At 37.9% G+C, this 13,674-nt stretch overlaps 1 protein-coding gene and 1 non-coding gene across 2 annotated transcripts in view; both read right to left on the minus strand.

Annotated features, from left to right (window-relative positions):
• Positions 1-13,674, minus strand: part of NCAPD3 (non-SMC condensin II complex subunit D3) — a 70,383-nt gene that overhangs the window by 32,069 nt on the left and 24,640 nt on the right. Inside the window, exons 14-16 of the mRNA XM_004438493.3 lie at positions 4,151-4,224; positions 3,210-3,344; positions 2,172-2,392 (exon numbers count right to left, since the gene is read on the minus strand). Coding sequence (XP_004438550.1) covers positions 2,172-2,392; positions 3,210-3,344; positions 4,151-4,224 — 430 coding nt within the window. The remainder of the gene's footprint in view (positions 1-2,171; positions 2,393-3,209; positions 3,345-4,150; positions 4,225-13,674) is intronic.
• Positions 11,708-11,814, minus strand: LOC147916737 (U6 spliceosomal RNA). The gene has a single exon (XR_015552822.1). It is a non-coding gene; the product is annotated as a U6 spliceosomal RNA (small nuclear RNA).

A 13,674-nucleotide genomic window follows, 5' to 3' on the forward strand; every position in this document is an offset into this window, starting at 1 on the left:
TATAGAATATATAATGAACACTTTCAAATGAACAAGCAAAAGAGTGACACCCTAAGAAAAAAAAAAAAGGCAAGAGCCCTGAGCAGGTAATTCACAAATGTGAATATTTAAATGCTAATCCACTGACGAAAAGAGGCTCCATCTCATTAGTCAACATGGCAGTGTAAATTAAAACTACAACAAAATACCAATATTCATCCACCAAAATGGCTAAGAAGAAAAAGGCTGACAATACGAATGCTGGCCAAGATATGGAGCAACTGGAACTCTCATACTGCTGGAGTGAATGTAAATTAGTATAACCACGACCAAACTGCCTGGCAATAGTTATCGAAGGTGAATAAAAACATACTCAACAACACTGTTCCTAGGTATACACCGAGAAGAAATGCATGTAGGTGTGTACAAAAGATACGTATAAGAATATTTCATAGCAGCATTATATGTAATAATCAAAAAATTGAAACAACCCAATTATCTATCAACAGTAGAATGGATAAATTGTAGTTTACTCATAAATGTCATACACACACATACACACACACACACAGAGCAATGAACGTAGCTACATACAATAACTTGAATGAGTCTTGCATTACTTTGAGTAGAAGGAGTCAGACACAAAGGGTACATATCATATAATTCCACTGATATGAAGTTGAAGAGTAGAAAAAAAGAGTGTTAAAATCACAGTAGTGGCCACCTTTGACGAGGGAGGGATGATTGGAAGGGAGTGTGAGGGTATTTCTTAGGCCTAGTAATTTCTGTTTCTTGACCTGGGTGAGATGGGTATATTTTCTTTTTGATATTTATTGACCTTATGGTTTGTATACTTTTCTATACATGTTATATTTCAACATGAAAGTTTAAAAAAAAAAGAAAAATAAATGAAATAAACCTCGTGACAGCTTCTTTTTTTTTTTTTTTTTTTTTTAAAGATTTTATTTATTTTATTTTTTCCCCCCAAAGCCCCAGTGGATAGTTGTGTGTCGTAGCATCCTTCTAGTTGCTGTATGTGGGACTCGGCCTCAGGATGAACGGAGAAGTGGTGCCTCGATGCGCACCCGGGATCCGAACCCGGGCCACCAGCATCGCAGCGCGCGCACTTAACCACCAAGCCACAGGGCCGGCCCTCGTGACAGCTTCTTATGAGCTATAGTAGGCCTCTCCTGCTTTTTTGAGAAGAATGGCTACTCTCTTTCATCACCCTGAAGCTTTAATATGTTGGATGTGTATAGTGAGATAGCCTTAAGAAAAGTGAAAAAGCAGTTGATTCTATTGCTGGCTAAATTCCTCTCCTTTCTAGGAATTTCAGCAAAGCATATAGTTGGTACTAAAAAAGTATTTCATGAGTATTTTCAGTCATAGAGTTTTAATACCAAAAGGGACCTTAATAGATCATGTAATCCACTGGCTGTTCTTACAAATGAGGAGAATGATGCCCAAAGAGATGAGGGGATTTGCCAGGGCCACAGAATAATATTTTGTGATACTAAATCTATTATTCTTTCTACTGTATGATAATTCCTCCAAAACCACATGTAAATAAGTAGGAAAGTGTTTTTTTGTATGATAAAAAAGGAAGAAGAAAAGGTAGTCCAGACAGCACACACACAGACAATTGTAAGATGACTGCAGCGCAGGCGCTAACCCCTCTCCACAGCGCTCACCACGCAGCGTCTGCTCACCACTGGAAGACGACTGCAGCGTAGGCGCTAACCCCTCACCACAGCGCTCATTGAACAGTATGTGCTCAACAAACGTCACCAAGTGGAAAAAATACTCAGTGTTGTTAAGTCAACCAATCCAATAAAATGTGGAAAAAGTTTACCTTTAAGAACTAGGAAGTCATCTTTCATAATAATCAGTATTGTAGAGGGTTAATACTAATATACCATATCCATCAGTGCCTTCCACTATGTACAAAGATATCAATTTAAAACTGGAGAACACTCAGGGAAAAGCAAAGGAAGTGATCAAAGGTTTCACAAAAAAACTGTCACCAAAAAAATGCTAAGAGACTTGAATTAGGTCAAGAAAAAAAGGCCAAAATTGAGTCTCCATATATACTAAGTAATTTGGAAAGCTGATTTTCCAAGATCAATATGTAAATTTATAATAAAAACACTTATTGCCTTCTATAAGGAAAACAAGTGATATAATTAACATACCTCAGTTCCTGGCTTTCCGTACTGAGGAGAGCAAGCAGTGCCCAAGCTAGCACCTGGCTGTCATCTCCACTATGAAATTTACTGTAATGCTTAATGTTCTGCAACAGGAGCTGGTCAAGGCACTCCAGGGCCTTTTCCTGCACCGTGCTCTCACAGTCCATTACAGCTGGGATGATCCCCATCAGCCAGGCTTTCTGTATCTGGACACATCTAGGCTGGGCCTTAGGAGTTAAGAATTATGAAGTCAGAAACAAGTCTAACACCATTAGAAGCCTAAATACAAATCAGTGACGTTGTGATCAGTGTGTTTTGAGACATGTTAAAAAAATAGTCACACACACACAACCACAAATAAACCATAAAAGTGAAAAAAAAAAAACCCATCTGAAATACATGTGTAAAGTTCAATTCCCAGTTACTGTAAACCAGTGTATACTGAAATTTTAAACTTATAAAGTCATTATTTTATTACTGGTAGTAAATAAGCACTTTTTGTAATTCAAGATCAAGAGTGAATAATAAATATTTATCCCAAGGAGCAATTAGAATAGATGCTGACAGACAAAGTCAAAATATGCATTGCGTAATGTCTTCTATCATGAAATAAAGAAATAAATACGCTTTTAAAATTCTTCAAAAGCTAATTATTTGGCAGAAGTAAATTATATATAGGATTAGTGGATCTGCTCTTTTGGCATATCATCTAATAGGTCTTAATGGACAAAAATAAATCTAGGCCTTTGGCCTAACAAAATTAATTTTACAATTCATATTTTTATGTGATATTTAACTGAAGTCAAGAAAAGGCTAACCATTAGCATACTCTAACGTTAGTTCATAATTATATTTAATATGAAATGTAATCTATCATATGTAATTGAAAGATACTTCTTCCTTTCTCTTACACTATATAGTCTTACAGCAGACTTGGTAGAGTCTCTAAAACTTAATTTAATATTTAGCAACAGGTAATTATTATGCTGAACTATTCTTAACATAAAATACCATGTATTATATACATAATGCCTTGCCTCTCACCATAAGAAGTTCAGTGAGAGACTGTAGGGCCTGCTTCCGGACAGACACTGCAGGGTCTCGACACTGCTCCTGCAGAATCAACAGCTCTTCTTTCATGCTGGAGACGCCCCAGTGCTTCAGAATGCTCACTAATACCTGGAAGGTGCATATGCAACAGGAAGTGATGATTTATGCATAGCGAAACGACACACTGTAGACAAAAATACTTCCTTTACATCTGTGGTTCTTAACATTTTTTGAGGTCACAGATTCATCCCTCCTCTTGGTAACATCCTACCTTCTAGAATCTCATGAAAGCTCAGGCCTCTCCCTGAAGAAAATGTGACACAGATTTTATATAAACAAATATTTCTGTAAACAATTTCAGGGGCTTCATGAATCCTATCAAAATCTATCTATGGTTACCAGGTTAAGACCCCCTTTTCTAAAAAAAGAAATTAAAGATATAAATTGGTGATTCTTAAAAAGCCAACAACCCAGTAGGAAACCTTAACAACAGATAATTCTTCAGTTCATCCACATAACATATATATAACAGGGTCAAGGTGAACTAACATTAAGTGAAAAACAAGGTAAGTACTGAATATGGCCAGAAGGTTTTTGTGTGTGTGTATGTGTGTGTGTGAGAGAAAGATCTGCCCTGAGCTAACATCTATTGCTATCCTCCTCTTTTTGCTGAGGAAGACTGGCCCTGAGCTAACATCCATGCCCATCTTCCTCTACTTTATTTGGGACACTGCCACAGCATGGCTTGACCAGCGGTGCATTGGTCTGAACTGATCTCAACCTGTGAACCCCGGGCCACTGAAGTGGAGTGCGTGCACTTAACTGCTGCGCCACCGGGCCAGCCCCCAGAGGGTTTTTAAAATATTCTCTTGAATTCCAAGTTTCTGTTGCTTCAAAAGAGAGCACATTAAATGATGTCTAGAAAAAACTCACACCTGGAGCGCAGACTTCCTAACGTTGGTCTTCTCATCCCGGATTCTCTTCTTTAGCATTTCCATGACACATCTTTCTGTGGAGGAAATGCCAAAGAATCACTAGAGTTTGAGAAAGACCATACAGTATCTACCATCTCACCACACAATACCAAGAAAATACTCTAAAAGACTAATTAGCTTGTTTTAAATCCTAAGAAATTAGAATATGAAATGATGTAGAAAAAGAAAAAATTCAAATAATCAGCTATTCACAATAATACAAAGGGCAGAGTGGTATAATTTTAAAAGGGTACAAATTCTGGAATACTAGAAATTCAGTTTTAGGCACTGGCCCCGTGGTGTAGTGGTTAAGTTCGGTGTACTCTGCTTCTTCAGCAGCCCAGGTTCGAGAGTTTGGATCTCAGGCATGGACCTACACCACTCATCAAGCCATGCTGTGGCGGCGAACTACATACAAAATAGATGAGGATGGGCACAGATGTTAGCTCAGGGCCAATCTTCCTCAGCAAAAAGAGGAAGATTGGCAACAGATGTTAGCTCGGGGCCAATCTTCCTTACCAAAACAAAACAAAACAAACTGAGTTTTAAATCCTGGCTCCTACATCTAAAATTTTGAATGAATTATTTAGCTCTTCTATTTTGTTTAGCTACAAATAGGAACACCTAAATCATAGGATTTTTAAAAGACTAAATAATACATAACAGCAGCTTTAAAACTTTTCAATCGTGTGACCCTTTACACTACTAAAAATTACTGAAGACTCCTAAGACCTTTTTTTATGCGGATTATATCTTTTTCTTTCCCTTGTTTTTTGGTGAGGAAGGTTGGCCCTGTGCTAACATCTGTTGCCAATCTTCACTGAGGAAGACTGCCCGTGAGCCTAACATCTGTGCCAATCTTCCTCTATTTTGTACGTGGGACGCCACCACAGCATGGCTTGATGAGCAGTGTGTAGGTCCGTGCCCAGGATCCGAACCTGTGAACCCTGGCCTGGGCCGCCGAAGCAGAGCGCGTGAACTTAAGCAGGACTCCACTGGGCTGGTCTCTTTTTTTATGTGAATTTCTAATCTGAATTAGAAATTTAAACTGAGAATTATAAAAGATTTAATAATTCATTTTAAATTAGCAAGATATGTCACTATAAATACTATATTTTTTAATGAAAAGTAACTATATTTTCCAAAACAAGAAAACTTTAGTGAAAAGAATGGCATTGTTTTACATTTTTGCAAACTCTTTAATGTCTGACTTAATAAAAGACAGCTGGATTCTCATCTCTGCTTCTCCCTGGGATCTGTCACAATTTCATATGTCATGGGACCTCTGGAAAACACTGATTGACACTTGCGACAAAATCAGAGTGCAAAAGGTAAATGATGTCTTGATCTTATTATGAAAACAATATTAACTTCAAGGACCTGTTGAGGGAGGCTTAGGGACCCCAAACCACACATTGAGAACTGCTGATGTATAAGAAAGCATGATAAGAAATGAAATAGAGAATGAAAAAAATTGAGAAAATCAATGAAATCAAAATAGGTTCCTTGAAAAAGATCAAGAAAATTGACAAACATAGCTAGACTGACTAGGAAAATAAGAGAAGATTCAAATTGATAAAATCAGGAATGAAAGAGGGAACATTACTACTGACCTTACAGAAATAAAAAAGATTGCAAAGGAATACTATGAATAATTTTATGTTAACAAATTAAGTAACCTAGATGAAATGGACACATTTCTACAAAGATACAAACTATAGAAACTGACTCAAGATGAAATAGAAAGTCTGAATACACCTATACAAGTAAAGAGATTGAATTAGTAATCAAAAAACTTTCTACACGTTCACAAAAGCCCAGGACCAGATGGCTTTATTGGAGAAACCAAATGTTAATACAAAAATTAACACCAATTCTTCATAAACTCTTTCAAAAACAGAAAACACTTTCTACCTTATCATATTAAGCCAGTATTACACTGAGCGCAAAACAAGACAAAAACATCTCAAGAAAAGAAAACAAGAGACCAAAATCCCTTGTGAATATAGATGTAAAATCCTCAACAAAATATTAGCAAATCAAATCTAGCAAGATACAAAAATGATTATACACCATGCTTGGGATTTGTCCCAGGAATGAAATGTTGGTTTAGCATATGAAAATCAATTAATATGCCATAGTAATAGAATAAAGGACAAAGACCACGATCGTCTCCATAGTTGCAGAAAAAGCATTTCCAGGGCCGGCCCCGTGGCTTAGCGGTTAAGTGCGCGCGCTCCGCTGTTGGCGGCCCGGGTTTGGAGCCCGGGCGCGCACCGACGCACCGCTTCTCCAGCCATGCGAGGCCACGTCCCACATACAGCAACTAGAAGGATGTGCAACTATGACATACAACGATCTACTGGGGCTTTGGGGGAAAAAAATAAAACAAATAAAAAAAAAAGTAAAATAAAAGTTTACATAAAATTATAAAAAAAAAAAAAAGAAAAAAAAAAGAAAAAGCATTTCCAAAATCCAACACCCTTTCATGATAAAAACACCCAACAAACTCAGAATAGAAGGAAACTTCCTCACACTGACAAAGGCCATCTTGAAAAAACTCACAGCTAACATCACACTCAATGGTGAAGGACCAAAGCTTTCCCTCAAAGTATAGAAGAAGGACAAGGATATCTGCTCTCCTTCTTTTCAACACTGTACTAGGGGTGTCAGCCAGGGAAAAAAGGCAAGAAAAAGAAATAAAAGGCATCCAGATTAGAAAGGAAGAAATACAACTCTCTCTGTTCACAGATGGCATGATCTTATATGTAGAAAATCCTAAGGAATCCACAAAAAAACTTTTAGAGCTAGTAACAAATTTAACAAGGTTGCATGATACAAGCTCAATCAACAAAAATCAGTTGTAAAAACTAGCAATATACAATTCAAAAATGAAATTCAGAAAGCAATTTCATTTACAATACCATCAAAAAGAATAAAATACTCAGGAACAATTTTTTTTTTAATTTATTTATTTTTTATTGATGTTTTAATGGTTTCTAACATTGTGAAATTTTGGGTTGTACATTTTTGTTTGTCCATCACCACATATATGACTCCCTTCACCCCTTGTGCCCACCCCCCACCCCCACCGCCCTGGTAACCACAGTCCAGTTTTCTCTGTCCATGTGTTGGTTTATATTCCACACATGAGTGAGATCATGCAGTGTTTGTCTTTCTCTTTCTGGCTTATTTCACTTAACATAATACACTTCAGGCCCATCCATGTTGTTGCAAATGGGACGATTTTGTCTTTTTTTATGGCTGAGTAGTATTCCATTGTATACATATACCACATTTTCTTGATCCAATCGTCAGTCGAGGGACACTTAGGTTGCTTCCACTTCTTGGCTATGGTGAATAATGCTGCAATGAACATAGGGGTGCATAAGCCTCTTTGGATTGTTGATTTCAGGTGCGTTGGATAGATTCCCAGTAGTGGGATGGCTGGATCATAGGGCATCTCTATTTTTAATTCTTTGAGGAATCTCCATACCGTTTTCCATAGAGGCTGCACCAATTTGCATTCCCACCAGCTGTGTATGAGGGTTCCTGTTTCTCCACATCCTCTCCAACATTTGTTATTTTTTGTCTTGGTGATTATAGCCATTCTAACAGGCGTGAGGTGGTATCTTAGTGTTGTTTTGATTTGCATTTCCCTGATGATTAGTGATGTTGAGCATCTTTTCATGTGCCTATTGGCCATCTGTATATCTTCCTTGGAGAAGTGTCTCTTCATTTCCTCTGCCCATTTTTGATCGGGTTGTTTGTTTTTTTGTTGTTCAATTGTGTGAGTTCTTTATATATTATGGAGATCAACCCCTTGTCAGATGTATGTTTTGCAAATATTCTCTCCCAGCTGGTTGGTTGTTCGTTCATCTTGATTCTGGTTTCATTTGTCTTATAAAAGCTCTTTAGTTTGATAAAGTCCCACTTGCTTATTTTTTCTTTAGTTTCCCTAGTCTGGGTAGGCATGTCATCCGAAAAGATTCCTTTAAAACCAATGTCAAATAGTGTGTTGCCTATATTTTCTTCTATGAGTTTTATAGTTTCAGGTCTCACCTTCAGGTCTTTGATCCATTTTGAGTTAATTTTTGTGAATGGCGATAGCACATGGTCCACTTTCATTCTTTTGCATGTGGCTGTCCAGTTTTCCCAACACCATTTATTGAAGAGACTTTCCTTTCTCCATTGCATGTTCTTAGCACCTTTGTCGAAAATTAGCTGCCCGTATATGTGTGGTTTTATTTCTGGGCTTTCAATTCTGTTCCATTGATCTGTGTGTCTGTTTTTGTACCAGTACCATGCTGTTTTGATTACTATTGCTTTGTAGTATGTTTTGAAGTCAGGAATTGTGATGCCTCCTGCTTTGTTCTTTTTCTTTAGGATTTCTTTAGCTATTCGGGGTCTTTTGTTGCCCCATATAAATTTTAGTATTCTTTTTTCTATTTCTGGGAAGAATGTCATTGGGATTCTGATTGGGATTGCATTGAATCTGTAGATTGCTTTAGGTAATATAGACATTTTAACTATGTTTATTCTTCCAATCCACGTGCATGGGATATCTTTCCATTTCTTTATGTCATCGTGGATTTCCCTCAATAATGTCTTGTAGTTCTCATTGTATAGGTCCTTCACCTCCTTGGTAAGATTTATTCCTAGGTATTTTATTCTTTTTGATGCAATTGTAAATGCTATTATCTTTTTGAGCTCTCTTTCTGTTAGTTCATTATTAGCATATAGAAATGCAACTGATTTTTGTAGATTGATTTTGTACCCTGCAACTTTGCTGTAGTTGTTGATTATTTCTAACAGTTTTCCAACAGACTCTTTAGGGTTTTCTATATATACAATCATGTCATCTGCAAATAGTGAGAGTTTCACTTCTTCGTTACCTATTTGGATTCCTTTTATTCCTTTTTCTTACCTAATTGCTCTGGCCAAAACCTCCAGTACTATGTTGAACAGGAGTGGTGAGAGTGGGCAGCCCTGCCTCGTTCCTGTTCTCAGAGGAATGGCTTTCAGTCTTTCCCCGTTGAGTATGATGTTAGCTGTGGGTTTGTCATATATGGCCTTTATTATGTTGAGGTACTTTCCTTCTATTCCCATTTTATTGAGAGTTTTTATCATAAATGGATGTTGTATCTTGTCAAATGCCTTCTCTGCGTCTATTGAGACGATCATGTGGTTTTTATTCTTTGTTTTGTTGATGTGATGTATCACGTTGATTGATTTGCAGATGTTGAACCATCCCTGCGTCTCTGGTATAAATCCCACTTGATCATGGTGTATGATCTTTTTAATGTATTGTTGTATAAAGTTTGCCAATATTTTGTTGAGGATTTTTGCATCAATGTTCATCAGCGATATTGGCCTGTAATTTTCTTTCTTTGTACTGTCTTTGTCTGGTTTTGGTATCAGGGTGATGTTGGCCTCATAGAATGATTTAGGAAGTGTTCCATCTTCCTCTATTTTTTGCAATATTTTGAGGAGGATGGGTATTAAATCTTCTTTGAATGTTTGGTAAAATTCACTGGAGAAGCCATCTGGTCCTGGACTTTTATTTTTTGGGAGGTTTTTGATTACTATTTCAATCTCTTTACTTGTTATTGGTCTATTCAGATTCTCCATTTCTTCTTGGTTCAATTTTGGGAGGTTGTATAAGTCTAAGAATTTATCCATTTCTTCTAGATTGTCCAATTTGTTGGCATATAATTTCTCATAGTATTCTCTTATAATCCTCTGTATTTCCATGGTATCCATTGTAATTTCTCCTCTTTCATTTCTAATTTTATTTACTTGAGCCTTTTCTCTTTTTTTCTTAGTAAGCCTGGCTAAGGGTTTGTCGATTTTGTTTATCTTCTTGAAGAACCAACTCTTCGTTTCATTAATCCTTTCTACTGTTTTTTTGGTCTCAATTTCATTTATTTCTGCTCTGATTTTTATTCTTTCTCTCCTTCTGCTGACTTTGGGCTTTGTTTATTCTTCTTTTTCTAGTTCTGTTAGGTGTAATTTAAGGTTGCCTATTAGGGCTTTTTCTTGTTTGTTAAGGTGGGCTTGTATCGCTATGAGTTTCCCTCTCAGGACCGCTTTTGCTGCATCCCATATGGTTTGATATGGCATGTTATCATTTTCATTTGTTTCCAGATAGTTTTTGATTTCTCCTTTAATTTCATCAATGATCCATTGGTTGTTCAGTAGCATGTTGTTTAATCTCCACATTTTTGTCACTTTCCCAGTTTTTTTTTCATGGTTCATTTCCAGTTTCATAGCCTTATGGTCTGAAAAGATGCTTGTTATGATTTCAATCTTCTTAAATTTATTGAGGCTTGCTTTGTTTCCCAACATATGGTCTATCCTAGAGAATGTTCCACGCGCGCTTGAGAAGAATGTGTAGTCAGCTGTTTTTGGATGGAGTGCTCTGTATATGTCTACTAGGTCCATCTCGTCCAGTTTTTCATTTAAGTCTAATATTTCTTTATTAACTTTTTGTCTGGATGATCTATCCATTGCTGTAAGTGGGGTGTTAAGATCCCCTACTATTATTGTGTTGCTGTTGATTTCTCCTTTTAGGTTTGTTAATAGTTGCTTTATGTACATTGGTGCTCCTATGTTGGGTGCATATATATTTATAAGTGATATGTCTTCTTGATGGAGTGTCCCTTTTATCATTATATATTTCCCTTCTTTGTCTTTCTTAACCTGTTTTATCTTGAAGTCTACTTTGTCTGATATGAGTATGGCAACACCTGCTTTCTTTTGTTTGCCATTAGCTTGGAGTATTGTCTTCCGTCCTTTCACTCTGAGCCTGTGCTTGTCTTGAGTGCTAAGATGTGTTTCCTGAAGGCAGCATATTGTTGGGTCTTGCTTTTTAATCCATCCTGCCACTCTGTATCTTTTGATTGGAGAGTTCAATCCATTTACATTTAGGGTAATTATTGAAATATTAGGGCTGAATGTTGCTGTTTTGTCACTTATTTTCTGGTTCTTTTGCATTTCCTTTGTTTCTTGTCCCATTTGTTTTGGACTGCCAATTCAGTTTGGTTGTTCTGTCTTATGATTCTTCTAGTTTTCTCTTTGTTTATCATATGTGGTTTTGCTTTGATTATTTGTTTAGTGGTTACCTTGAGGTGTGGGCAAAAATCTTGTGTATGAGATAGTCCATTATCTGATAGCCTCCTATTTCCTTATACTAAGTCAATTCAGTCACTTTCCTCTTCCCCTTCTAAGTTGCTCTTGTTATACCTTATTCTATCTTGTGTTGTGGCTGTGTGCTTACAGCGATGAGGTTAACTTTATTTTTGGTGAATTTCTTCCTTTGATCTTTGAGTTTAGTATTTAAGTGGTTGCTAACCTATTCCGGTAAAGATCTACTATTTCTCTGATTTTGTCTACCTACTTTTCTCCTTCCTCCAAGCTTTGTGTTCCCTTTCTCTTCTTTTTTTCAGGCCTGAGGGCCTTCTTGAGTATTTCTTGTAGTGGGGGTCTCGTGGCCATGAACTCCCTTAGCTTTTGTTTAAAAATATGGAACGCTTCACGAATTTGCGTGTCATCCTTGCGCGGGGGCCATGCTAATCTTCTCTGTATCGTTCCAATTTTAGTATATGTGCTGCCGAAGCAAGCACCTCAGGAACAATTTTAAAGAGCAAGAGCTGTACACTGAAAACTACAAAACATCACTGAAATAAATTAAAGATGACTAAATAAATACAAAGGCATCCTGTGTTCATGGAGTAGAGGGCTTAATATTGTTAAGATGGTAACAGTCCCCAAATTGATCTACAAATCAATCCCTATCAAAATCCAAACTGGTTTTTTCAAAGAAATTGATAGCGAATCCCAAAATTCATATAGAAATAAGAGAGACACAGAACAGCCAAAAAAATCTTGAAAAACAAGAATAAGGATGAAGAACCCATACTTCCTGATTTCAAAATTACTATAAAGCAACAGTAATCAACATAGTGTGGTATTGGCATAAAGACAGACAATGGAATATCAATGGTATAGAATTGAGAGTACAGAAAGCCCATATATCTATGGTCAAATGATTTTTGACAAGGGTGCCAAGAGCATTCAAAAGCAAAAAAATAGTCTTTTAAACAAATAGGGCTATGTCCACTGGATATTCACATGCAAAACTTGGACCCCTATATTTCACCATATGCAAAAATTAACTCAAAATTTATCAAAGACCATTATGTAAGAGCTAAAAAAGAAAACACAGGAGTAAATCTTTGTGACCTTGGATTAGGCAATGGTTTCTTAGCTATAACATCAAAAGTACAAGCAAAAAAAGGAAAAGTGGATAGTTGGACTTCATCCAAGCTAAAATGTTTTACACCTCAAAGAATACCATCAAGAAAGTGAACAGACAACCCACAGAATGGGAAAAAGATATTTGTAAATCATATATCTGATATGGTTCCAGAATATATAAGGAGCTCTTCCAACTCAAAAACAAAAAGACAAATAACCCATTTAAAAAAATGGCAAAGGAAGGGGGGAGAGGGTTCAAGATAGCTAAGGAGGAAAATCCTGAACGCACCTCTCCAGGAACACACAGAATCTACAGCTATATATGGAACAATTTCCTCTGCAAGAGACCGGAAGACTAGCCGAGCAACTCCTTTACATCAGCAAATGAGGAAAAGGCCACATTGAGGCAGGGAGGAGAGGCTGAGACGCAATCTCACTATGAACCCCACCTCCGGGGCAGTGACCCACAATTCGGAGGGAACTTACCAACTCGGAGCTTCTCCCTGAGGAGCAAAGGGTTCATCTCCCACATCAGGCACCCTAACTTTTAAGACCTGCACCTGTGAGACGAGCCCCAAGGGCTGTAGCTAACTGGGAAACAAATGGCTCTTACAGTGCTTGTGCACACTCACCCACCCCAGGGACCAGTGCAGAAGCAGTTGTGTGAAAAGCGCCCAGACTTTATGTGAAAGAGATGCATTTGCTAATCTTAAAGTGTCAGCTGGAGGGGCAGGGGCCTGTTGGTACATTCTCTGGGGAAGGAGCCACTGGTGGGGACCATTGTTGTGCTCTCCTCGTCTTGCTAAAGCCAGCGGGTGCCATTTTTTCTTCTTTTTTTTTCCCTCAGCAGGCACCATCTTCATGCTTTCCCTCTCCCATGCTCCACAGCACCAGTATCTCCCAGAGGAGAGCTTTTACTTATGTCTGGTGCCCCAGTTTTAAGACTCGTGTCCTGCTTTTTGTGGCTGCAGCCTAAGAGAAGCCCCTTGGATCACCTGGCTCTGGAGGCCAGAGGGCCTGCGTTCCTGGGTCCCACTAACAATCAGATAGAAAGCTCTGGGCAGGCTACCACCCCCAGGACACGGCACAGACAGCAGGCTGAAACACACCCCCAGTCTTTCTGAGGAAGAGGCCGATTTGCTTGTCCAGGAGCTTCGGCCTGAGGGGCAGGCTTCAGGTTTGGCGCACACCTAGAGGCCTATGGAGCTGCTCTGAGGGAACGTAAG

Source organism: Ceratotherium simum, chromosome 7 (assembly GCF_057802395.1).
Source record: "Ceratotherium simum simum isolate JZ-2026a chromosome 7, ASM5780239v1, whole genome shotgun sequence".
Taxonomy (NCBI): domain Eukaryota; kingdom Metazoa; phylum Chordata; class Mammalia; order Perissodactyla; family Rhinocerotidae; genus Ceratotherium; species Ceratotherium simum.